General features: G+C 31.0%; 1 protein-coding gene and 1 long non-coding RNA gene across 6 annotated transcripts; one reads left to right on the top strand and one right to left on the bottom strand.

The window, feature by feature from the left end:
• Positions 1 to 673: 673 nt before the first annotated feature.
• On the bottom strand, positions 674 to 27,245 carry LOC143224827 (uncharacterized). The gene is made up of 3 exons (XR_013013461.1): positions 27,127 to 27,245; positions 12,771 to 12,834; positions 674 to 2,271 (listed from the first exon to the last, which is right to left on the bottom strand). It is a non-coding gene; the product is annotated as an uncharacterized LOC143224827 (long non-coding RNA).
• LOC143224826 (thiamine pyrophosphokinase 1-like) lies at positions 4,118 to 21,951 on the top strand. Of its 5 annotated transcripts, none has more exons than XM_076453168.1 (8): positions 4,118 to 4,209; positions 6,030 to 6,105; positions 8,058 to 8,138; positions 10,894 to 11,046; positions 13,015 to 13,110; positions 16,780 to 16,926; positions 18,439 to 18,550; positions 19,564 to 21,951. In XM_076453168.1, the coding sequence occupies exons 6-8, from the start codon at positions 16,819 to 16,821 to the stop codon at positions 19,677 to 19,679; spliced, it is 336 nt and encodes a 111-aa protein (XP_076309283.1). In that variant the 5' UTR covers positions 4,118 to 4,209; positions 6,030 to 6,105; positions 8,058 to 8,138; positions 10,894 to 11,046; positions 13,015 to 13,110; positions 16,780 to 16,818; the 3' UTR covers positions 19,680 to 21,951. The 5 variants fall into 5 exon arrangements, with proteins under 5 accessions (XP_076309283.1, XP_076309285.1, XP_076309284.1 ...); XM_076453170.1 differs by having other exon boundaries at positions 10,894 to 11,036; XM_076453169.1 differs by having other exon boundaries at positions 4,140 to 4,263.
• Positions 27,246 to 27,689: the final 444 nt, after the last annotated feature.

Below are 27,689 nucleotides of genomic sequence, written 5' to 3' on the forward strand. Positions count from 1 at the left end.
CAATTGTCTAGTAACTATACTAATATGTAAGCTGTTTCAATACCCTAGAGATAAAAAGTTACCAAAATAATACAATATATTTAATTCAACATTCCACGATTTTGAAATAACGACTCCATGCTGTTTAGTCTCCGTGTCAGCAAATAATAATGCATTTTTGTAATAAATTACTTCAGTACATAGTACCTTTAACCTTGATTTTCGAAACGTGGGGATTATAAATATTTTTCAAAAACTAAAACCTTGTAAGGTCATAAAAACTGATCAAAATTAAGTTAAATACAAATATCTCAAAAACTAACTTCAAAATTGGTGAAGCTAGTTTTAAATAACCTTTTCGAAACGTACATGATGTCAAAAATTAACGCGCTAGAAAACTACATTGATTTGGAATACACTATCCCATCATTTGAATATCCTTGCTAATAAGGATATTTACAGCTGAAAACTCAATAATATCTCGCAAGGTTTGTCCTATTTAAGATACTTAGGTTATCTCTATATCGGTATACTATACTAACGTAATTTAAGCAAAATATTATTTTTGTACAGGAAAACAAAAATCTGAAGTCAACAAATTTCTGGGACTACCTTGCAAATAGCTATATCGTAACTAGAAAACTGTTAACAAAATCTAAATATATTGACATCTTAATGTAAAATGATTACATACCAAACAGTAAACATGTTTATTCCAAGTGACCGACTCAGAGTCTATAAATTCAGTGAATACCCGGATTAAATATTTGGAAGGAGTTGTGATGAGTGACTCCACCATTCATTCAGAAAACTTTCTTCAGCTAATCCAGTGAGTCTGATGGTTAGTTAGCTGTAAAATCCGTCTATAAAGCTGGTTCCAGATGTATTCCTTAGCTTGCAGAAAATAGTCCATCCTCACAGCAGTATCCTGTATGTTGTGAAGAATAGCTGCACAAACACCACAGGTACAATAATTATTGTCCAACAAATTAAGTCAGGTCTAACGACATCAACAAACAAACAAAAGAATATTACACTAGGTAAATTAATCAAAGTTTATTATTTCCAACATCAACAGTCCTAATTCCGTTATATTTAGTCTATTATTTAAACGTAATAAAATGAAAAAACACATGCTGTATAGAATTGATGAGTAAAACTGAATGATTCTTATTGTCGAGAGACCACCTTGGATACCAACAAAGACTCCATAAATTAAAAATCATGAATTTTGGGGATATACAAAACTCGTGTGACTTTTAAAAGCTAATGGAACTGGCTTTGCAAAAGAGAGAAGTTTAGTTTTTTTGAATTTCACGCAAAGCTACACGAGGACTATCTGCTCTAGCCGTCCCTAATTTAGCAGTGTAAAACTAGAGGGAAGGCAACTAGTCATCACCACTCACCGTCAACTCTTGAGCTACTCTTTTACCAACGAATAGCTGCCTTCTCTCTAGTCTTACACTGCTAAATTATGGACGATTAGAGCAGATATCCCTCGTGTAGCTTTGCGCAAAATTCAAAAACAAACAAACTATTCTAATATAATTATGCGAACAAGATGCTTTTACTTAATTAAAACTGAACAAAATCAACAAGTTAACTAAGACTTTTTTATGGAAATTATAATAAGGCAACTGTAGTAATTGAATATATTTACCCGTCCGAAAGATAAGGAAGTATTTTTCAAACTGTTTGTTAGAATACTGTTCTTCCATGGTGTCTACTAGCTAAGAACCATATTTTGTTTATGATGTTTATCACATTCTGGTTTACAAATTTTCTCAGCATCTATTAATTATCATTAGCCCCCAAGTTGTTTTTGTTTTGCTTCGTGTTTAATCTTTCGAAAATTTCTGAAATAGTCACAACATTTCTTAAATACCACAAATTTAAACAATGTTAAAGTAACGACGCTTAGGTATTCACTAATTTATAACAGCTTTCTGAATATTTACCAATCATCAAAAATTCTTAACTCTTGATTTATTCTCAGTTGGACTTGTTTCTCTTCAGAATATTTGGACAATTTCAATCCGTGAACGAAATGCAGCATATTTTCTGTATCTTTCAGAAATCTCGAATGAAAGGTAGAAGTAGAATTTATACCAGACTGAGAAGATATATCATTATATACGCGAAAAAATTCTTTTCCAGACCACTTGCACTAACCACATAATTGTTGGATATGCATCCTGTTTGAACAATGGTAAATTTACAGGCTTCCAACTCTAAACTTCAGGGTTTGATTTCCCGTGGTAGACACATCAAATAGCCCAATGTGGTTTTGTTCTAAAGCAAAAAATAAAATAAACTGTTGATCATTCCCATCGAAAAATAAGAGAGGTTATAATCTTAAGAAATCACCTGTCTCATCAGAGAGAAAAAAGATCACTATTTACGTTCACATATTCTGTTCTTATTTATAGAAATCTTTGCCACAAGACAGTGCACGTGATACCCTAGGTGAATGACCCAATGCAATAGATAATTAGAATGAAAGAAAGTTAACTACTTCCTTAACCAACAGTCTGTGTTAAAACAATATATTCTCATATATATTCACACTTTTGAAGATTTTTCTCTTAAATAAGAAGGTATAAAACATGTGATATGCCTGATTTATGTATTCTCAAAATTAATTAATTATCACTGGCACTAGCAACGATACTGAACTGACAGTTTTTGAGATGGAATGTTGGAATCAAACCAATGATAAAAGACATGTAAGTACTTGCATTACAATACAAGATAATAATGAAATATTGTAATATAAGAATTCTATTCATTAATTTACTAAATTGCGTTCCGAATTTACACTGAAATATTAAACTTTGTATAAAAACCTATCGACAGTTGGATGATTCAAAACTTGGGCATTTCACGTTCACCTTGATATCATACTTAGCATTTCTTTAAAGTAATACTATTCAGCCTTTCAAAGAATAAAGTAAAATAATAATTCATATGGATGAAATTTAAAAAGTGATAATAACTTTAGATCAAGAAAACAAGAGAATGATGCGTTGTTGCATTCTATTGTAACCGCAAATAGCTCATTAAAAATATATCTCAGAACGGCTGGTATGGGTATTAACACTTTTGCTGATAAGAAGAGACCAACGTTTCGACCTTCCTAGGTCATCTTCATGTTAGGAATGTTTTATTAGTTGATTTTTGTTTAAGTTAAGTGAATATAGAAATCACAAAAGTTACATAAAATTTCAAAAGCTTGGTTTTTACAGAATACCTATATAGAATTTAAAATCCACTTATCCTAGTGATGCAGTTGACATTTATGAAAAAAATATAGTGTGAACAACAAAAGATGTAAAAAAAAAAAAAAGGATGGCTCTTCTAAATTATGTTTCAATTTCCGAAAAACGGATATAAGAAATTGAATATATTCTGTTTCCGTGCATCGTATAGAGGACTACTTGATACCTGACAAAGAGTTTACTGGTTTCTCACGTCAGTTTAGCTGCAGGGAATCGATGAGTAAAATTAAATGGTTCTTATTGTCGAGAAACCACCTTGAATATCAACAAAAACTTCATAAAGTCCGAATCATGAATTTCGTGGCTATACAAAACTCATGTAACGTTTAAAAGCTAATGGCTTTACAAGGGCTTCATTGGAATATTTGTCCTGTGTTGCGAAAACAACTATGAGTATTCAGGTTCGTTCCAAAGGATCCATCTAGACTATACCATGCTTGATAGAGGTAAAACAAAATATAAATTAACATTCTAGAAAAGAATTAGGGTCCAAAAGAGGCGAATTAAAATACCAAATAAAATCATTACTCCTACATAACAGAGAGGAGTCTGTTTTTTTCATTTGTCTTATATTCAAAAGTATTATAAGTTATAACCAGCCAGCGTAAGTAAACAAGGGTAAACTTGTCCAACTTACAATTCGTATAACCTTGTTGTTACTAAAAGTCAGTAAAACAACATAACCTAGAAATGACGAATACATTAATACTTATATATAAGATGTTTAAAGTGAGCACGATCTGAGGATTGTAATACATGTAGCAGGATAAATAAATAACTTATAATCGAATGTGGTTTCACTGTATTGTATAGGGTAGTAAAATCAGCATTTTATATGAGATGTTTATTATTTTCTGATGCGCATAAAGTGAGATGGCGCATAAGTAACATAAAGTTTTATATCTGTGGGTTCTACAGGGTTGTGTTGCACTGGTGGTGCATGTGATTTTTGGTGGGTGTTATTTTGAAATTGTTATTAAAATTAATAGACTATTTATATTCTGAGGTAGGTATATAAAGATATTTCCTATTTACACTAGGGTTATAAATATGCTGTTTATCATGAACTTTATTGTAATTTTAGGTGCATTTATTTGTGTTAATATTAGTTGTAAGCTTAGCATTAGAAACGGTAGGTGGTTGATACTAGTTGTTTCTCTTATTAAAATTCGTAGAAATTGTGATGCAGATTTATTCCGTTGGCACAGTGATTGCGTATCTACTTATGAAAAAACGAAATTTAAAAAACTTACACTTGTTGGGTCAGTAGTTGAATAGTTCTTTTTAATTATGAGTACAGTTAATTAAACTTAAAATAAACAGTAAACTTTTGTAAAAAATTGATATGATGTTAATCATTATGCAAGCACTACTAACAATAGTAATTAATACTACTACTAATAGTAATACTAGTTTAATGCTGATTAAATTAAATGACCCATAAGATACACAAAATTCATAAAAATTAAACTTTACCACTTGAACTCGTTCACACTATAACATTTGTTTAACAACTTTCTAATAATAATATAAATAGCATTTAAACCACTACTGTGTGTCATACCGTAGCTGGTTTTGTGAGCCCTGCTACGGGGCAAGTTATAAGGCCTTGTTGGTATTGGATAGAGCAGATTGGTGTGGTTAATGTGTTATTACACACTTCTTTACTTTATTTCAGTTTTTATTAATAATATCCAAATCTGACAGACTTATCTTTAAAATTATTATTTAATTTATGTTCTGAATGTTTTTTTTCTAAACTCCTCATTGTCCTACATATCACATCCAAACTACTTATAAAAGCCCCATCTTCTTATGTCTAACAATGATGTCTAAAACACTCATTCAGTCTTGTCATAAATATCTTCAGTGTGGCAACTTGTATGATGTCTGATGAAAACTCTTCAATAGGCCAACCCCTTATCAGAGACATAATATTGTCTTAACTATGACATTTCCAGCCTTTTCATTCCACTACGCAAGTTAAGCACAATTAATTTCAGCTATATATATATATAATATAGTATTAGTAGCAGTGAATTATATGATATTCAAAGTATATTATTTATAATGATATGTTCACTGTTAACAGTATTTTTGGCTGTTATGTAAATAGCATCTTGGAAAGTTTTGCCAGCCCAGAAGGCTCAGATTATCCTTTATCCATATATTAAGCTAATTGTGTATAAAATCAATATAAAAAAGCATGACATTAAATTAGAAATAATAATTATTTAATGTAGATAAATAGTGTAACTAACATTGTGTCTGAATTGTGTTAACAATTTTCACTTGTTTATGTTGATATCCAAGTGTGTACTACAATACTGTGGTAAAGGTTGTAACTGGATCATTCCTTTGATTGGTCTCTGAACTAGTTACCAATCTAATAGCCCGTTTCTGAGCTCTGATATGTTGGTAAACTTTAAAGTAAGACAACCTAACCTGCTCGGAACTTAAAATAAGGCCTTATTTCAGTTTTATATAGAATTTAAGTATCTTATTCTTATCTTATGAGTATTACAGAAGACATTATTAAAATATCTTCTCTAGGAGTATCTTATGTATGGTAAGTAATGTAACCCTTTGTAACATTAAGTAAAAAAAAAAAAAAAGATTAATTCTATTGCTTTCTCTAAAATTAAAGTCCTATGACTAGGCTGTTCCTGTGAGTAGTATAACTCCTAAATGTGTTAATTTCATTGACCTAATCAGTAAACCAATTAAACATCTTTATTGTTTTGGGTAACATTTAACACAATATATTCACAGGTCATTATGAATTCCAACTGTAAACCTCGTATTTCAAAAGAGTGGCAACCTATGAAGATACTAAGTGAAAATTCAGGTAGTATTTCAAGTTCATTGAAGAAAGTATTTCACCCAAGTATTGGGTGGAAGGATATATTTTTTTTATTTTCTAAAAGATGCAATTGATATCTGTGAAATGTTTTACATTAGATTGTAGAAATAGGGGTTTAAGATCTTTGAAGTTATTAGCATGGAATGAGTGTGTGTGTGGTAATTTAAAAATATGAATAGGGGTGAAAACTGAAAAACAGTCTGTCGTGGTAAGAGTGTGAGCCCATAATCAGTGATGACGAGAAAACCACTTGTTGAGAAAATTTATATGCAAAAACGGCTCGTTTGGTCGAAACGTTGTTCACTCTTCTATGTATAAGTGTTTTCTCAGCCCAAACGAGCCGTTTTTGCATATAAAAAAGTGTGAGCCCATGTTCCTCACTTGTTGTTTTTCTTCATCCATTGTACTGGTATATATCCCTTTGGAATTAACTTTTCTCTTTCTTCTATACTCACAGATGTTTGCCAATTCTCTTAAAAAAAAATCTTGGAAAAGTGCCACCTAGGTTAAAGAAAAAAATTATTCAAAAGATAAAACTAGCCAGCTACTTTCCAAGGAGTGTTGAATTTTTTCATACATGCTACTATCAGTTAAATCTGTACTTGTAATATTCATATTTACTATTGAAAAAATATTCAAAACTAAAAAAAAAACTGAAACACCACTTGAATACACTGTTTTTACTTGCTGTTTTATAGTTGAGCAATGCTTTTGAAAATGTATGAAAAAAAGTAAAACAAGCTATTGAAAACAGGCTTGTTTCATTATCCTAGTGTAATTGTTCCCTATAAATTCTGTACTTGAAGTTGACTTTTGACCATTATTTAAACTGGTTTGAATATTCACACTAGCATGTGCTTTATTAACTATTAGAAAAAAATAAAAAATGACGGTGCTCTTGGATGGTTACGTGCTAAACGATAGAACTCGCTGGCTTTTTGCCAACAAGCTACAACTAATTTTTGATCCCAGGAAATTAATAGACCACTTGTGTGCAATGTTAATATAGGAGTTACAAGTATCTGTTTAATTTTTTATATTTAAATTTAAAGATCAAACATGGTGCTCTTGCAGTTTCATAGTTTGTCAGTCTTGGAGTGCACATTGTTGTTATTTTAAATTTACACTTGTATCTAGCAGATTCTTCAGCTTGTTGATAACCTATCAAATACTTTAAGCCTATTGTTGTCCAGATACGTAATATAATAAAAAATAAAGTGTTTCAAAATTAGTTTTTACTTATTTTTTTTAGTTAGAAGCTTGCTTGTGCACAAAATTAATAATATAGGTACAAGTATATTTTGAATTTATGTGAATTCGTAAAGCAAAGATAGGAAACATGTGGCCAACTTATTAAATGTTAGGTAGCTTTTGTTCTCAATTACTAGTTTAAAATGTTCACAATATTGGAAAATCACATAGATCCAAGAAATCTCAATAGAAAATGGAACAAACTCAATGACCCAAGTGTTTTGAAAGCTCTTGGGTTCTAGGGTTTTTATCATTTTGCAGTATAAAATCATAATATTCTTCAAATTTTCTTAAATATTCCAAGAAATTTCAAGTTATATTGAGAATTAAATAGTTAACTTTAGTTGCATAAATTGTGTGATAATATACCAGTTTGTCAATGCCAGGTTGGGATTTAGTTTCCTTGTTGCTATAAAGTTGAGCAGACTAACAGACTTGATCTCTGATTGTTAAAAGTTCAGTCATTTCTGATTTACATTAAGAACTTGGCCAAAAAAATAAATAATAATAAATAACTGAAAGAACTTGTAGGACTTCTTACTGGGAAAAGGTATGTCTGTAGTTTTTGTCAATACAAAAGCCCTCTGTTACGTAACTATAACCATTTTATAAAAGTTTCAATCTATTGTAAATCATTTTTACCTTAACTGAACATTATTAGAAGTTGTGTGATTGTTTTGTTGCAGGGAACAAATATACCATCATTTTGCTGAATCAGCCATTTGATGAGCAAGTTAAAGAGAAAGTAATGAAAATTTGGAAAAGTGGTAAGAACAAGTGTTTAGAGAGAACAATTATATACTGACATGCATCCAGGGGCTATATATGACTTATAATATATACACATAATTATATACTGACATGTATCCAGGGGCAAAATATGACTTATAATATATACACAATTATATACTGACATGTATCCAGGGGCAAAATATGACTTATAATATATACACAATTATATACTGACATGTATCCAGGGGCTATATATGACTTATAATATATACACATAATTATATACTGACATGCATCCAGGTGCAAAATATGACTTGTAATATATACACATAATTATACACTGACATGCATCCAGGGGCTATATATGACTTATAATATATACACATAATTATATACTGACATGCATCCAGGGGCTATATATGACTTGTAATATATACACATAATTATATACTGACATGTATCCAGGGGCTATATATGACTTATAATATATACACATAATTATATACTGACATGTATCCAGGGGCTATATATGACTTGTAATATATACACATAATCATATACTGACATGCATCCAGGGGCTATATATGACTTATAATATATACACATAATTATATACTGACATGCATCCAGGGGCAAAATATGACTTATAATATATACACAATTATATACTGACATGCATCCAGGGGCTATATATGACTTGTAATATATACACATAATGATATACTGACATGTATCCAGGGGCTAGATATGACTTATAATATATACACATAATTATATACTGACATGCATCCAGGGGCTATATATGACTTGTAATATATACACATAATCATATACTGACATGCATCCAGGGGCTATATATGACTTATAATATATACACATAATTATATACTGACATGCATCCAGGGGCAAAATATGACTTATAATATATACACAATTATATACTGACATGTATCCAGGGGCAAAATATGACTTATAATATATACACAATTATATACTGACATGTATCCAGGGGCTATATATGACTTATAATATATACACATAATTATATACTGACATGTATCCAGGGGCTATATATGACTTATAATATATACACAATTATATACTGACATGTATCCAGGGGCTATATATGACTTATAATATATACACATAATTATATACTGACATGCATCCAGGGGCTATATATGACTTATAATATATACACATAATTATATACTGACATGCATCCAGGGGCTATATATGACTTATAATATATACACATAATTATATACTGACATGCATCCAGGGGCTATATATGACTTATAATATATACACATAATTATATAGTGACATGTATCCAGGGGCTATATATGACTTATAATATATACACATAATTATATACTGACATGCATCCAGGGGCTAAATATGACTTATAATATATACACACAATTATATACTGACATGTATCCAGGGGCTGTATGTGGCATATAATATATACACATAACTTAAGATTGACAGCTTAAATGTTTTAGCTATGATACCTTCAATTCAGTTAACTTTTTATATGGGTTCAGATACTTTAAATTCAAATCAAGAGTACAAGTTAATCACAAAATGACTTCATTTTCGTTGGACATTAATAATTAACTCTTCCATGGCCAGGTGGGTTAAGGCATTCGACTCGTAATCTGGGGGTCGCGGGTTCGAATCCCCATCACACCAGCCCTTTCAGTTATGTGGGCATTATAATGTTATTGTCAATCCTACTATTTATTGGTAAAAAAAGTAGCTAAATTAGGGACAGCTAGTGCATATAGCTCTCGTTTAGCTTTATGTGAAATTCAAAAACTAACTCTTGCATATTTATTTTTGTAATATTAATATTACTTATGACTCGGTGTAACCTTTTACTGACTCCATATAGTCTTGCATATACTTGTCAACTTCTTAAAAGCACATTAAACCTACAACTGTGTTAGATATTATAGTGATTGATGTTATTAACAGTAATTGCATCCAAATAATGCATTATAATCTTGAATATATACTTAAGCAGCTATGCTCGTAACTGGATTGATTTTTAGTTCTGATCTGTGTAAGTAGCTTACTTTGATCAGAGGCAAGTATGAATTACACTTTTTAATTAGCACTGGCCAAATGCTTTGCTTGTTTAATTTTTGCTAATAAATCTTAAGTTGACTCGTGAGAGTACGGGTGATAAAATACAATGTATTTACATTTATGAAATTTCTCACCCACCTCTTTAATGTAACATCTTATTACTTTTTGCTACAAGTGGTATAAGCACCTCAGTTTTGTCTCCGAATAAAACCAGAAGTCCATGAAATAATTTTAAGATTAATATAATCTCTTTCAGTCAGTGGAGAAGAGTACTTTGACTTGCAACTTTTTTAAATTACTAAGAACCTATGAAGAAATGTAAGTTTCCTATAAAAGTAAACATCTAAAAGCAATTTATAAGTTAATAAATTTAATCTTATTTTTGTAGAGCTCACCAGAATATGATCAGTTCAGTATTTAAGAAAATGAAAATCTATAATAATTATAATGCATTGAACCTTTCTTTAATATTTAATAACCAATAATCACAAAAGTCTTAAGGTTTAATCAGCTTAAGAAATTAATTTAATCCTTTATTCACATATATTTTTCATGTGCAAATCTACAATAAGTTGCAAACGTTTTCCTGCCAAGTATTCATTAAAACTTCCTAATAACTTGGTCATTTGTGAATAGTTGGCACGATCTCAGCTCGTAAAGAGAATTTAAAAGTGTTATTCGTAATTTTTACAGCTACTTTGTGAGTAGCTGTTGATGGAGGAACAAAATATATCTACAACATAACTGGAAATCACCAGGAGAATTATGTACCACATCTAATAACAGGAGACTTTGATTCAGTTGAGCTTCCAGTGCTAGAGTTCTACAAAAAAAAGGCATGTAGAGGTAGGACTTGTCTGTCCTTTTTCTCTTCTAAAATTTGAACACTGAAATTATTAACTTTATTCCACAAGTTATGTAAAGAGAAGTTGCCATACATTAAAAAAAAAAAAAAATGCGGCCACAATACAAACATCCAACACCAGGGCACAAACATGGGCATAGATTTTTTACACCGATTGAAGGGGAGGGATTTTTTTGCAACCACTTATCTGGACTGTTCAATTTGCAAATTGGTAATATCTGATTACGTGAACCTGAAAGCTGTAAACATGCAGTCACAGAGTAATCTTGTTGCCACGATACTTGCATGTATACTTAGGCCTACTGACTGATACGAACTATCGCTAGATCAAAAGCTTAGAAGCACGCCTATATTAAAGATGTACATTTCGTTACTGAAAAAGCCTACATCTAGGCCTAATTATGTAATTCGATTGGTAAGAACACAAGAATCACAAGAACAAACATACAATTTGTAGGCCTGTGATGCAATAAAACAATTCAATAGACCGAACTGAAGAGGGAAATGATTATATGCACCATACCCCCCACCTAAAATGAAGGGGGGATGTAAGGTGTAATTATAAGGTGGGTCATTATGTAATGTCCCCTGGTTTATGGATATACTAACAGAAGTAAGACCTAAATTGCAATGGGGATACACTGTTTGTTCAGTTTAACCTCAAATTTGCCAGATTGTATGCTTAAAAAAAGAAAAGAAAAAAACAAATGTGGGTGCTGTAGCCCACCATGTTCCCATATCGTGCCTACCTTTTGCTGTCTGCAACCAGATGTGGGAAGGTGGTTTTTCACAAAAAAATAATAAATACAAAGCAAGAGTAATAGATTAGGCATCAGTGGGGGAGCAGAACTATCCGTGGTGTCAGCATCATAGATTATAGTATATTTCTATGTTCACTATAAACATGTATGCTAATACAGGTAACAGTTATGCTCCATTAACCTACAGTTCTTAGAACATATGTTTTGAACTGTTCTCTATTTCTACTTAATTTTAAATCAGTAGATCCTGGTATTTCATAGATAACACGAATGGTAATTTTCTAATCTATGTGATTGAGTTTAGGTGGCATTGTGTATTGTAGATCAATGCCCCTCATATCTCTGTTCAGGTATTAGTGTGTTTGTTTTAATATTATTATTCATCAGTATCTTTCCAATGTCATATTACATGGCATTATTTAAAACAAAAATCTATAATATTGAAAATTTTTCAATTCTTTAAAATATAACTATATACTTTTCAGTTATACTGAAAATTCAACTGAAATATACAAAAAAAATTCAAAACTTATCTCGTATTTTCTTTTATACAAAATAAAAAATGACCAACTTTGACACATTTTTTCGTTTTTAATTTTTAAACAAATTGGTATGACTTCCAAGTTTGTTTGTTCTTTTTCAAGTTCATTAAATTTTTCAGTGTGCTGTTGTCATTACCAGTGAATGACTTTGTAGGTTATAACTGTCATATAATATAGTTACAATAAATTCTTATGGGCAAAACAGTGCTTTTCTACATTTATTACAGATATTTACAGTAGCACTAAACAAAATTTTCTCTGCCATTCCCTTATTGTATTCTGTCAAAGTATTCTTTTCTGCTTTATGTACATTCTGCCATCTACAAATTTTTTAGTTTGAGGATTTTAACCTTCTTTATATTAAAAAAAAATAAAATAAAATAATATTAAAAATATATTTACCACTTTCCAGTCTAATGAGCAGCTTTCAGGTGTTGAATATAAATCTCCATATACAATGTTAAACCTTAAAAATTAAAATAATATTAAAAATATATTTACCACTTTCCAGTCTAGTGAGCAGCTTTCAGGTGTTGAATATAAATCTCCATATACAATGTTAAACCTTAATAACAAAAATCATAGTTCCATCTATTTTAATAATATTTAAGAAATATGATTAATTATTTTTATTTATTATCATTAGGGCAGTCAAGTCATTCATACCCCTGACCAAGATGAGACTGACTTCACCAAATCCCTCAGAGTATCGACAACATACTTACAGCAGAAAAAAGTTTGTGTAAGTTGGTTTATGCCAGAGATGGAGCTGGTAGATGTAATTTTAAAAATTGTCTAATTTCTTATCTGGCATGAAAGAAAATGCCATTGGTTTTTAGAAGCTTGTAGAATCAAAGAAAATTTCCACAGTCAACCCAAACTAGGTCTTATGTGTTAAGTGTGCTTTTCAGCTCAAAAACAAACAAACTTTAAATAATAATAATCAGCCTAAATATTTATATAATGAAGTTGTACATTCATTTTGTCTAAACTTAAAAAAAACAATTATATTTTTATTACAAACAAATGGTAGACAATCAGTAGCTGGTAAACTTCTAATAAAGATGCAAACTCAGCCTAAGTTTGTAGTTTGAAACCACTTTACATGAAAAAGTAAATTGTAAAAAAGAATACTGAGTATGTAAAAACTGTAGATACTGCATGTTATGTATCAAAATCTACACATGTAAGCTTTATAATTAATTATACAGTTAACTAAGAACAAACTATTGGTAAGAATTTATAATAAAGTAACATATTAAACTAGACTTAAAACTAGTATCAGGCCATGTATTATAATAATTACCGAGTTGTTTTTAACTTGGGTCACATTGGTTGGTAGAACACGATAACTAAATAATGTATGAATATTTGGCCACCAATGTTCACTTCGTTCCTTTTAGTTGCACATTCAGTTGTTTTTTGGCCACACCCTTTTTTCACACCTGAGTTGTTTTTGATTGTGTGTCATGATTTTTGTCACTACAGACCAACAAATTGCAGTAATTAAGAAACTGATACTCAATAGTAACTAACATTAGCTTTTAGAACCATGACCCTATTGTTTGGAACAGACTTGTACTTTACAGTACCAACCAGATTATTTAACATATATGGTTGTAGTTTTTCTTTAAAATAGCATTAATAGATTCCTTCAGTAATACCATGAACTCTAGATAAACAGTTTGTCATCACCAGCATCATTATTTACATTGTTTGCTTTAACTAATATCACGTGATGCTAAGTACTCTTTATTTAAGAGTAGTAAATAAAATTTAACGTGTTTATACTTAAAAGTTTGGAATTAATAATAACCTTCCATCTGTCTGATTATTTTGAAAACTTGAGCTAGAAACTGCTAAATCTAGTCTGCTTGGCATAACCAACACTTATTTATCTGCATGTCCTTTCACCCAATAGTTTCGTTGCTCTAAATCATCTCTCTCTTGTCTGAATGACAAAGAAACTGTCCAGTTTTACTCTTAGGTAAATCCACAGTAAAAATTTCAGACTGGTAGCTCATGTGACTTTTTACTTAGGTGTGGTAAATTTTTGTTAAAATTTGTTTTTGTTGAGTAACTTTGTGTGTGGCTTATATTTAGACCAAATCTGACTCTAAGCTGTAGGTTGTAATAACCTATCAGTTTTACCACTTTAAAAAAAATATATCTTTATTAATTGAGGGTTTTTTTTCTATGAAACTGTTTTGTACTTTTAGTGTGAAGAAATTAATCACAATTGGAGATTTTATGTCTCTCGTATTTCTTAATGGATAGTCTTGAAATTTGGTTGTGAACTAAGGATCCAATAGAACACATTCACTTAAAATGTTACAGAAAGTAAACAAATTGCACAATTATCACCCCTGTTAATAACACGGGTTTGTGTTTTGGCCTTGTGATACACCATCACAGGTCTTCATTGTACAACATCACTTATAAATCAAACATTTGTAATATGATAAAATCTTTAGTTTAAATAAAGTCAGTAATGCTTATGCAAAGGTGCTAGTAATACATAACATCAAAGTTTTATTCATACAATACATCTAATCTGCTCAAATCCAAATTGGAACATTTGAAGTTTTCCAAGTATGTATAGACCAAATTCAGACAAAGATAACAGAATAGTTACAACTTGCAATAGGGACATTTTGAATGACTGAATAAATAACACTGCACAACAATTTCTCTGAAAAGTTTTGCTTCCTGAAAAGTGTTTGCTGATTGTGACAGGTGCCTGGTGGGTATGCACAAATATAGTTTTGGTTTTGCTTCATCATGTAGGAACTCTGAGAAATAGACAGTTAACTGTTTACCAGCAATAACGTATTTAATTGCGTTTATGTTTCTAATACGCTATTAAGTCCAACATAATTAAGTGTTTTGCTCCTGATTTTCGTTTGTATTCAATGTCCGGTGCATCACGTTGCAGTGTCCAACAGTAATGGGCAAGCATTGACGGATTCCAGTTGCCCTGATATCATTTTCCATTGTAGCAAAACTGAAGATTTCGATGAAGCGGTACGTGATGGGCAACTTTCTTGTGCAGTGTTATCAATCAATATATTTTGTATTTGTTTCAACCGACAACTTGTGTTAAATATCTATGCAAGAAAAATTGTTTTTGATAGCAAATTTAGGAATGTAAACACCAAAAGAAATTGAACTGCACAAGTTTTGAGTTACGAGGTATATTTTGTAACTAATACTGAAGCTTTTACAGAAGGATGTTTTGGTATTTCTGGATTCTGTGTATGTGATTAACAGTAACAACTAAGGTTACAATTGATCAACAGCCTTTTTACATATGTGGTTTAAGAAGCCTATTTATTTACTTTATGTGCAAGTCAGATTTACAATAGAATACTAAACTGTCATCTATTTTTAGAAGTTATAATCACTTTAAAACCTTCAATCATGGCTAATATCTGTTTTTAGTTCACTAAATAAGAGGCCTAGCATGGCTAGGTGGTTAAGGCATTTGACTCGTTATCCGAGGGTTGTGGGCTTGAATCCCCATCACACCAAACATGTTTGCACTATCAGCCGTGGGGTCATTATAACGTGAAAGTCTATCCCACTATTTGTTGACAAGAGTAACCCAAGAGTTGATGGTGGGCTGTGATGACTAGCTGCCTTCCTCTAGTCTTACACTGCTAAATTAGGGATAGCTAGCGCAGATAACCCTCAAGTACGTTGTCCAAAATTTAAAAAAAAAACCCAAACTAAACAAGCTGTATCTTTGTGTCCATTAACGGTCCCATTCAAACTCTCTTAACCTGAAGATGACCTAGGAAGGTCAAAACATTGTTCTCTCCTTATCAGTAAAAGTGTTAATATCCATACTGGCTGTTTTGAGATACATTTTTATTTCAAGTAGGTTTCTCGTCATCAAGAATTAAATAAGATGTAGTTCCAGATGTGACTTTTTGACGTCATGCTGTCAGCATTATAATATTCTCAGTTTGTTTAGTGTTTTCCTTGTCACTGTAATAATTATATGTATAAAAGTAATACCTTGCACAACTTGTATTTATGCCACTATAGTCTAACTTTTTTTCCTTTATTTTATACTCAAGTTTTTAAATTAATTCTCCTTCTAAACTGAATCCTATCATTCATGGAAATAGTCTTCTGTACAGTATTGGTAGTATTTTAAGGTATAATTATTAATTACTATTTTCAGTAGCTTAACATGCTTGAATTTTCTTATGTTATTCGTGCAGCAGAATATCTGTTTCCATGTACAATTGACTATATCCAATTGTTTCCTTTCAAATTATCTAGAATGAATCTCATTTGTATGTTGTTTCATACGTGACCAAACTTTACATGGTTTTACTTATTTTTGGTTTCTATTGTATATAAACAAACAATTTAAAACTACTTGGATTCTGTTTTTTTCTAGGTCAGCTCTTTTATTGTTGTCTGCCGTAACAGTGGACGTATGGATCATATACTGGCTAACCTGAACACTTTGTATTTAGCTAAAGATATCGCTTGTCTTCCAGTATTTCTGTTTTCTGGTGATTCTCTAACCTGGCTGCTTGATGAGGTAATTTACTTTTTTATGAAACATTTTGGCTGTCACATATAGCACATGCTAGATAATTGCAGGGTTTTTGTATTACTTACATTATATGATCAATAGTCTACAATCTGAAACAATGTTATTACAGAGTAGAATTGAGAAGCTTTTATTTACAATATAAAATTTAATTAATAATTTTTGCACACAGCTACATAAAGGCTTACCTGTACATAGTCATTTTGAACTGATAGATTGGTAGGAAGGCAGCTCATTCAAAGTATGTTTTTATGGCAATGAGTTACAAACCATAAATCCTCAGATTCACAGTCCAACCATTCTTGCCACTGTCATACGTGGCGAAATAAGATTTAATTTTCTCGTCTGTAAATTAAAGTTCTGTACATTTTAATTTTAGGAACTAATGCATTTGTAGTTTTGCCAATACCAGTAGATGCACTATGGTGAGTAAAATTTTTAAAAAATATTTTTCTAAGCTGAGAGTGCTTTATCCTGGTTGAATCAAATTAGGTGTACTTGTGCTATTGATATAAATTAGGACATGCTTATTTGTGCAAAACAAAACCTAGAATTTCAAACTGAACTACCTATTGCTCTAATCTACTTAATTTGGATGGTAAGAATTAATATTGTGCATAGTATCAGCTGGTTAACAATGGAATTGTAAAGTATTGTTGCCTTTTCCAATGTTAGTGAGAGAAATGTTGTATATTAGCTACATTAAGTTTTGCAGTTTGGTATCACATGGTATTTATTATGGTTAATAAAATTTCATTAGCTCAGTGTCCTGGATGAATTTTAAAAACAAAACAATTTTAGGCTTAACATAGCCTTGGTGATTAGAACACTTGCAATCTGTGATTATCAGGTTTTAAGGTCATCACTGAACATGGTTGTCCTTTCATCTGTATAGGAAGTATAGTGTGATGACCAATCTTAATTGTTGGTAAGAGTAGTTCAAGAGTTTGTGATAACAGATGCTGACTAGCTGTCTTCCATTTTAGCACAGATAGCTCTCGTATAGCTTTGTGTGAAATTCAACAAACAACTGAACAAAAATTATTTATGCAGAAACCAGTAGTCATAGTTTTGTTAGTGCAACTTAAGAAAAGCACTGAAACATTCTTAATAAAAATTATTCCATGTTTCTTTGGAACCCTTATTTTTATTATTTACTATTATTAAAACATTCACGTAATAAGTTTCATAGTAGAAAATTATAAAAAATTAATATTGTAATAATAATAATTCCTACATATTGAATTCCTTATGGACCTACTTTTGGTATACATTCAACTCAAAACACTTGTTGAAAATACACATGAGTATGTTTTACTCCAAAACTAATTTCCACTTATATTTCTTTGCTGTTCTACTTTAGTAAAATTCCTGTTTAGATTGTGCATTTTAAAGATTACAAATGTCCAGTTTAGTTGTTTGTCTTTAGAATATAAATGAATGCATTACGTGTTCATTTTAGTTTAGCAAATGAACTGTATTTTATCACTCAACTATTAGGGTCGAAACAGTATTCATGTACCTACATCTATCCATCATCTTCACTGTGGTCTTATACCACTAGGGGAACCATGTGAGAATGTTACCACTACTGGCCTCAAGTGGAACTTGCGTAAGTCATTAAAATTTATTTTTGAAGATATTCAAGTAAAACTGTGGAAAGAATTATTAGTATTACCAGTGTTTGTGTAAATGAAACAAGCAAAAAAAAATACTTTTTTTTTCGTTTTTTTTAGCTATAATAACTCTATGGATATTCCATAACACATAATAATAATCTCCATAAACACCCAACATTACAGGAAACTAATCCCCTTTTTGATTCAAAGACTTCTGGTAGTTATTTTGAAGTCGTGGGCTGGTGATTATGGTACTCAACTCACAATCTTTGGGCCACAGAATCAAATCCAATTACCAAATATGCTTACCCTTTTAGCAGTGGGAGCATAATAAAGCAACAATCAATCCCACTTTTCATTAGTAAAAAGTAGCCCGAGTCGTGATGTTGAGTAGCTGCCTTCCTTCTAGTCTATCTCTCCTAAACTGATCCAGATAAAATTCTCTCCACTTCAGGGATCCTGAGATGATAACAAAAGCCCTAAAGTATGTAGTCTGCTAATTCATCATTCAATTTTACTTACTTTCTTTAATGTACATACATTAATCTCTTGCCAGTTTACTTTCAAATTTTTGTTTCCAAAAAAATAAACTTTCTCGGGAATTTTGACACTTCCAAATTCGCTTCATAGGTTTCGTTGGAGTTAAGTGGATTTCTGATATAATGAATGTGGCCATTTGCAACAGAACTATGTCAGTGGCCAGTAGTAAGAGAACTATATCAGTATGTAATAGAAAAGCTGTTATAAGTGTTTTGATAGAATAAATATAAATTATAATTATTTGTGGTTTTATTGCTTTTGTGATAAGGTTGTTTTCACTTGTCATCATGATATTTCTCAAACTGACTTTTGAGAACTTTTTTATTGATTTTAAAGAACTGAGACAAATTTGTTATTGAAATACAATTTCCAGAAAATATTTTACCATTTCATGTAGTTAACTTGTTTTTGTGAGAATATAACAGTTATAAAAGTAATATTATATATACAATTTATTTCTCCCCAGAACATCAAAAACTACAGTTTGGTGGACTTCTCAGTACATCAAATACATTTGATGGGTCAGAAGTTATTACTGTGGAGACAGACAAGAAACTCTTATGGACCATGGGAATTCCATAACTACAAACATTTTTAATTATCATAGGAAAAGCGTTTTTGTGTTAACTTATCAGATACTGGGATAATATTTGTCTGCAATTCAACATGATTACTTGTATGTTGGGTTAATTTACTGATGTATATTTACTCTCAAGTTAGTTGATTCTAACTCGTTTCCTTTCATGCATGCAATATTAAATGTTGGGTTTAAGTCTAAGTTAGTGATATTGTAAACTATAGAGGTGATGGATAGATACTTGTATAAGACAGTTACATATAAGTACATTTCATTTGTTTTGGTGACCTTTGTTGTGCTTGTTCTTCGGGGTCAGGTTTTGTATTTATTACAACAACCCTATTTTTTGGTGTTATTTATTACATTTTCCTCATTCAAACTTATTGTAAAACATTCAACTACTTATTAAGGTCTTGAGGCAACTTGAATTGGTAATGAAGAAAACTTGCATGTTTGACATGGTGAAAATTGTATGATACTTTAAAAACATAATGGTTCTTTGTTCTTACTCAGATAAATTACTTGTATATTGCTTATTAAGCTTCGTGATGAAGAATTACCTCAAAATAGTTGTCAGTTTGAATATTCTATCATAGATTTATGATAAATCTACAACACACACTTAGAAAATATTCAATGTTGTTTTTGTACACTGAAATACTGGAATCCTTTTTGTACAACCAGTTCAACACTTAAAATGACAAACAGTTGATAATATACATTTTGAAGTTTATTAGGTTCCATTAAATACAGTATTTGCAATCACTGCATGTTTTTGATTGGCTGTAAAGTTATGATTTTATCTGAAAAAGCCAGATATTAGACTAATGTTTGGGTAATGGCTTCATCTCTGAGTTACTTAATTAGCTGTATTTACTGTAATTTTTTCATATTATTTAAGTGCCTTTGCTGTTTGTTTAACTTAAATCCAAAGAAAGGCAAGAAGTTTTTTCAATTTATTATTATTATTAATGTATATTTTATCACTTGTCTAAAACTTTTTTGTTATAGGTACATAGTGTTAATATGATTTGTTTCTTTTTTGTTTTGCACTTTGATCCTGTCATTATCCTTTTCTTACAGTTTTAACACATGTATAAAAATAGGAATACTTCTACACACTACACTCAACAGTTATGACACACGTGCTATGCTTATATTTCAGTACATTCAAAACCAACAAATATCTACTACAAAGTGATTTGCCACTAACAGTTGTTTAGAGTATAGAATACTTATCTTGATATAGCCATTATGTAAGTGTGAAAAGCCAATTTCAAGATGAAATAATTGAAAATAGGAACAAACCCAAAATTTTTGTCGTGATCTGAACTCGTAAATTTAAGGTTCTTACACAAAATCACTATGTAATGAGTTCTAGTAATTAGCAGCAGAATTGTAGACTGATTATAAACAAATGTATTTGATCAAATAATACTGAATTGTTTAGTCTGTGTCTGCTTCATTATAACATACCAAAAACTGAGAGAATTGTGGCTTGCCAGTCTCATTATTAACACTAGAACTATAAACTTTTTCTTCTATAGTAAAGAAATAATTGCAATTTATGTTATTATAAAAACTGATTTTTTGTTGTTGCTTGGTAAAACTGTAAGAGTCCAAATAATTTTAACAGAATTGAAAAATGCACGCATAAATATTTGAAAACCACCCTCTCTTCTCTGAAAAACTTGTCTCATCCTAAATGCAACTTTCTTTAGGAAATAGAAGCATCTGAAGCATTATATACTCTACGTAATGTAGTTCTGTATATACAGCAGTAATCAAACTCTTTCGTACTTAAATCTTGATGGATGGTTAGACAACCTCAGTCACACTTACAATAATTATAAAACCTCTTGAATGTAAGTAAATTGTATTAAAGTACATAAAAAAACAACTAATACAAAAGTTTAAAAGTGGAAGTAATTTATGTCATTAATAAATAAGATCACATCTTGTGTTCCATGGGTAGTTGACAGGCCATTTTGTTCCATTTGTTTTGAAAGGACTAAATTAATAGCATACCAGTGTAATTAGTTTAAGAATGAGACTTAATCTATGATATTTTACATGGGGTATATATTTAACTATACAAGATTTGTGTTGTAAGTATGAAGTTTTTTTGTTGTTGTTGTTGAAAGGTATAATGGATATATATTAGCTGTGATTTTTATTTATCATAGGTTTACTAGTGGTATTTTATTTTAGAAGGGTCCAGAATTTAGGTTTGTTGTCATTAAATGGAAATAATGCAATAAAACTTGTTGCAGTTTATGTTTCTGTATTATTTGCTACATGTGGCTAAATGAAATTAAAATTTAAATATTGTCAGTTAAATTTAAAAATGAATTACCGTATTTTTCATTGTATAAGACCCACCTTTTTCCCAAAAAGGGGGGTCTCAAAACCCCCGTGCATCCTCTATGCTGAAGGTAAAAAATTGTATGCCTTCCTAGGCACACAGTATCTTGTACAGTGAGGATTAGAAACTAGAGAGATCAACCTTTAAACTTCCCTTGTTTTGTTTTCTTTCTCTCATAGGTTAAAGAAAATGGGTTATTATGGGAAACTACTGTAGAACACTGTTGCATTAAGGGGGCCTTTAACTTAAATTAAATATTGTACCAACAATACTAGACTCGTATCCTTAAAGAACTCAAAAACATATAAATTTGGAAACAGTAACTGTGAGCACAAAACTCTATACAAGCAGCTAACACAAGTTCAAAATATGAGGAGAGTGTACACCCCAAGATGGCATTAGCAATTCTCTTGATGGTAGAGAAGATCATATCCTGTTTGAGGAAAGTAGTGACTTTGGTAAGATTGAACTTTCAGAACTTGCTTTCAGTGATGCACAAGATTTTGAAAGTTTTCATAATGGATGAACAATGTTTTGATGTAAATGTATGAAACAACCTTATTTTATTTTATTATGGACACTACTTTTGAAGTATACTAAACAATAATAAAAGATTATGCCGATGTCGAACAAATAACTGTGAAAAATATTTTTCCCTGACGATAGCCTTGAAAATCAGGGTGCATCTTGTACATTGAAAAATACTATATCAACTTGCAATACAATCTATTAATGAGCAAAGAAATATTCACTATTATTTGAATTAATTCCTATTCTTTAAAAAAAAAAAAAAATGTAAAGGAAATAGTTGGCCCTCTAGTGGCTCAGCAGTAATTCTCTGCACTTACAATACTAAAAAAAATCAGGTTTTGATTCCAGTGATGGGTACAGATCAAATAGTAATGGTAACACTTGATATATTAAAGGATAGTGATAAGAAATAAAGTAGAAATTATGAGATATAATTTTGTAAAACCTTTATACTACAAATTTACAGGTAAATGTTGATAAGTTACAAAAATTGTAAAACACCAGCACTGTTTATAGGTTCAGTAGATGAAAATTTTTAAAGTGATAATTTGGTTTGTTTTGAATTTCATGCAAAGATATTCGAGGGCTATCTGCACTAGTCCCTAATTTAGCATTATCAGACTAGAGGGAAGGCAGCAAGTCATCATCATCCAGTGCCAACACTTGGGCTACTTTGTTACTAACAAATTGTGGGATTGACCATCACATTGTAAAGTCCCCATGGCTAAAAGGGCGAGCATGTTTGGCGTTATGAGTATTCCAGCCTTCAGCTTATGAGTCAAGCATCTTAACCACCTGGCCATACCAGCCCAAAGTGATAATTTAGAAACAAAATTTTAAAATACATGATTTAAATATTAATTTTAATAGATACACTGTCCAAAAATATCTTGTGAGGTTTTATAATAATTGAATGAGTAATAAAAGAAAATTGAAAATTACTTCAATAAATAGAACTAACTAGTAAAGTTAAAATATGTTTAGAGAATTTTTATTTAAAATGAATGTAACATTTTTCTTAAAACCAAATGTGCGTTAACGATAAAGATTCCTCAATTATAATTTTTCGAATGATGGGACAGTGATAAGTCTTCGGACTTACAATGATAGAATCAGTGATTCAATTCCCTTCAGTGGATGCAGCAGACAGCCCAATGTGGCTTTGCTTTAAAAAAAAACTTGTTAATTTTAAAAGACTTTGATATTAGTATGCCAATGCATAAGTAGTAATAAAAATCACAGATATCATAATTTGGCTTTTTGTTTCATTTTTTATCTGTAATGATGCTCATCTAGGAAGTTCTGAATATGTGTTTAAAAAAATCAATGTAATATGGAAGTTTGTTCTTGTTAAATTTCATTTTTTGTTATTATTAATGGTACATATAGCAATGACTTGATAAAAGTACTGTAATTTGGTGAAGTCAACCAACATACAACTTTGTTTAAATCTACAGAAAATGTACATTTGTAATTATTTACTTACTAATTACATTGAAACAACTGTTTTGAGAAGTATGCTAGTCAGAAAGTTACAGTTTGGCTAAATATTCTCTCTATCGGTCTACATTTAGCCACACAGGTGTTATAATGTTATGATCATTCCCACTACTTCCTCGTAAAAGAATTGGTAGGTGATGTTAACCACCTACCTTCTCTAGTCTGATATTTCAAAATTAAGGATCTGTAACAAATGACCTTCATCTAGTTTTTCATTAAATCACGATAATTGAAGTGAAATGCTAGTGTTAATTAGTTCTTCCTCGAGACTTTGCCCAAAACTCATATGTTTTATAACTTTATTATTAAAAGTACCAGCTGGATTTACATCACCATCAACTTGTAATTGCATGATTACATAAGGATATGCAAGTACACTATAAACCATGTGTAATCTTTCATATTTAACACAACAAATTAAGTTTAATATTACACCACTAATCATGTACGTAGTTGTATTAACACTGATTGAATGAATAGTTACCAATGTATATTTATATATGTGAAGTGTTAATTATTAGTTGTAAATCCATCAAGTTATTACTGGTTGTACTTTACTATCATCAGAAAACAGTGTAATGTTAAATAAACCATAATTTATTAATAAGAAATTAAAATGGCTCTAAGATAGATTCTTGTGAAACTACACAGTTGATGTTTAAACTATCAAATGGAAAAATGTTGATATAAGTATACTGTTTACTTTTAGTTAGATAGTGTTTAAAATTTTAAATGTCCAGAGCTACACCTTGTATACCACAATGATGCACTCCAATAAGACAGTGGTAAGTCTTCAGATTTACAATGCTAAAATCAAGGGCTCAATTCCCCTTGTTGAACACAACAGATAGCCCGATGTAGCTTTGCTATAAGAATCACATGCACCACAATGATATAACTTACCTAGTAGTATGTCTTGTAAATTAGCAAATATCTTTTATAGTTCTAACAATATAACACAAGTAAGTCACCTAACCAGAATCAAACAATTTTACTAATTTATTATAAACCTGCTCATCCTTTCAGCTGTGGGGGTGTTATAATGTTCTGCCACTATCTGTTGGTAAAAGAGTATCCCAAGAGTTAGCAGTGGGTGATAATAACTAGCTGCCTTCCCTCTAGTCTTACACTGCTAAATTTGGGACAGTTAGTGCAGATAGCCATCATGTAGCTTTGTGCAAAATTCAAAAACAAACAACCATAAACTTGTCACACTGCAAGAACAGTAAAGAAACTTTTATGAAAGTTTAATTAATATGGATTTGTGATATAATTAACTTTTAAAGAAATATTCCAATTTAGTAGAAATCTCTTCAAACAAGACACCTAGATACAGAATATGGACAATCGATTTGAGTACAAGAATTACTTCAACTACCTTTAAAACATCTGGATAATATCCTATCACTAAGTAATTGCCATATAAATTATGCAGACTTGAAGCTAAAACCTCAATGGATATTGTTGCAAACTTGGTCAGTGTGCCCTCAGAACCTGTGCTCTTACAAATAACCATTCCATTAATCATATTAAGGATTTCACCAGTAGTAAATGATTTCAAGAAAATTGATTTATCAGTAACATTTCTTCAGTGACTAATTCAAGCAAATAGCTAATATTTCTGTGTCTCCTTGGCAATGTATTGTTTCTTTCAGTTACAATATTGGTTATACTATTTAGTACATTGAATGTCATTACATTTATTGTTTATTATTTTGATTTTCTTATAGATTGTTTTGCATTGTTAGTTTAGAACAGGGGTTCTTAACCAGGGGTGCCCGAAGGGGGTGCGAGGATGCCCATGAATAATTAAAGCAAATCTATATTTTTGCTTGCCTATTTGGCTGATGTGTTTTTAGCTCTCAATGAACTCAATCTCTCTCTGCAAGGAAGGGGACTCAACATTGTGACTGCAAGCGCGAAATTGGCTGCATTCAAAGAAAACCTTGTCTTGTGGATAAAGCGTGTGAAGATGGGGAATTTGGCAAATTTCCCCCTGCCTGGAAGAGACAGTCACAGAAAATTCTACCCTGCATCCAGACTTTGTTGCAAAAGTTGTTGAACATATGCAGATGCTGCGTACTTCATTTGAGGGTTACTTCTCGTGTGGAGAGCTGCAAACCTATGACAACTGGATCCTGAATCCTTTCATGCAGAATTTGGAAGATGTCAGCGGCATCAAGGAAGATCTCATCGACCTTAGACACAATCGTGAAATCCAAATGGAGTTCACCAATAGTCAGCTGGAAGCATACCCTGCATTAGCGAAGAAAGCTCTTGAAGTGCTGGTACCATTTGCAACTACTTACTTGTGTGAACAAGGATTTTCTTGTCTACTTCACATCCAAACAAAATGCAGAAATCGGCTGAATTCTGAACATGACATGCGAGTGGCACTCAGTACAAAGACGCCAAGATTTGATGCCATCATAGAGAAAAAACAGCAGCAACGAAGTCACTAAGTTTACTGTGCATTACAGGCTAAATAAAAACATCATTAACAAAATTGAAATTAATTTTTCATTATGTACCCTGAATTTTTGTCTTGAAAAAAGGTATGCTGTATGTATGAAGATTAAAAAAAATTTTTTGATTACATCAACTTTGTATTTTTAGCTTTTTTTATATTTAAGTTTCCAGGGGGTGCGAGAAATGATTACTGATTTGAAAGGGGTGCAAACACTGAAGAAGGTTAAGAACCACTGGTTTAGAATACGTATTGAGGAATAACCTAACTCTTTTAAGCAAGTAAAACCTTTGGAGATATCTTTGGGATTAAGGCCAAAAATGTTGTTAACAGTGATGGTACCCAACTGACAAAACAGTGTATTCTAATGCACGTAAAAAATGTATATTATCTACACTGACTATCAGATTGATTTCTTGTTTTGTTTTCTCTGATACAATGATTGAATTTTCTAGTTATAATGCCATATTTATTTGTCAGTCACTGCTTAAGCTAACGATGAGGTTGTCAAAGTACGGACCTTGGTAAAATTTGAAACTAATGTATTGTATTATTTAATTTTACATCCATAATGAAAAAACATGCTAACCGTTTCAGCCGTGAGGGAGTTATAAAATCATAATCAATCCCACTATTCGTTGGTAAAAGAGTAGCCCATGACTTGGCGGTGAATGGTGATGATAGTTGTTTTACCTCTCGTCTTACACTGCTTAATTAGGGACGGCAAGCGCAGATATTCGTCGTACAGCTTTGCGCGAAAATTAAAAAAAAAAAAAAACCTGAAAAAATACAACATATAAGACTGATCCTAAGAACTTGTTGGTATTTAAACCTCGGGTTAATTTTTACTCGAGCTTCGGCCGTGTCTGGTAGGGATATTTTTAAATCCTGCAGAAATGTATTAAGAACTTCAAAAAAGCATTCTTGAATTTTATTGGAATAAACAAATACACAGCGCTACAAACGCAGCATAGAGTGTTACGTAGCATTCTGCCAAGGTGATGGATTTATTTTTAATTAAAGAGTAAAATGTAATTTTAAAATCTAAATTATTGTACTTTTCTCATTATACAACTGGATTTTAAGTATCAGGAATAGATGAAGCTGAGACAGAATATGTAACATTTAGCTTTAGGCCAAATAACAACAAAA

Source organism: Tachypleus tridentatus, chromosome 9 (assembly GCF_004210375.1).
Source record: "Tachypleus tridentatus isolate NWPU-2018 chromosome 9, ASM421037v1, whole genome shotgun sequence".
In the NCBI taxonomy this organism is placed as follows: Eukaryota; Metazoa; Arthropoda; class Merostomata; order Xiphosura; family Limulidae; genus Tachypleus; species Tachypleus tridentatus.

Coding starts and splice junctions, on each gene's coding strand:
- LOC143224826 (XM_076453168.1), top strand. CDS start 16,819: ATGGATCATATACTGGCTAACCTGAACACTTTGTATTTAGCTAAAGAT. Junction 16,927..18,438: donor TAACCTGGCTGCTTGATGAG/GTAATTTACTTT, acceptor CTCAACTATTAG/GGTCGAAACAGTATTCATGT. Junction 18,551..19,563: donor TGGCCTCAAGTGGAACTTGC/GTAAGTCATTAA, acceptor ATTTCTCCCCAG/AACATCAAAAACTACAGTTT.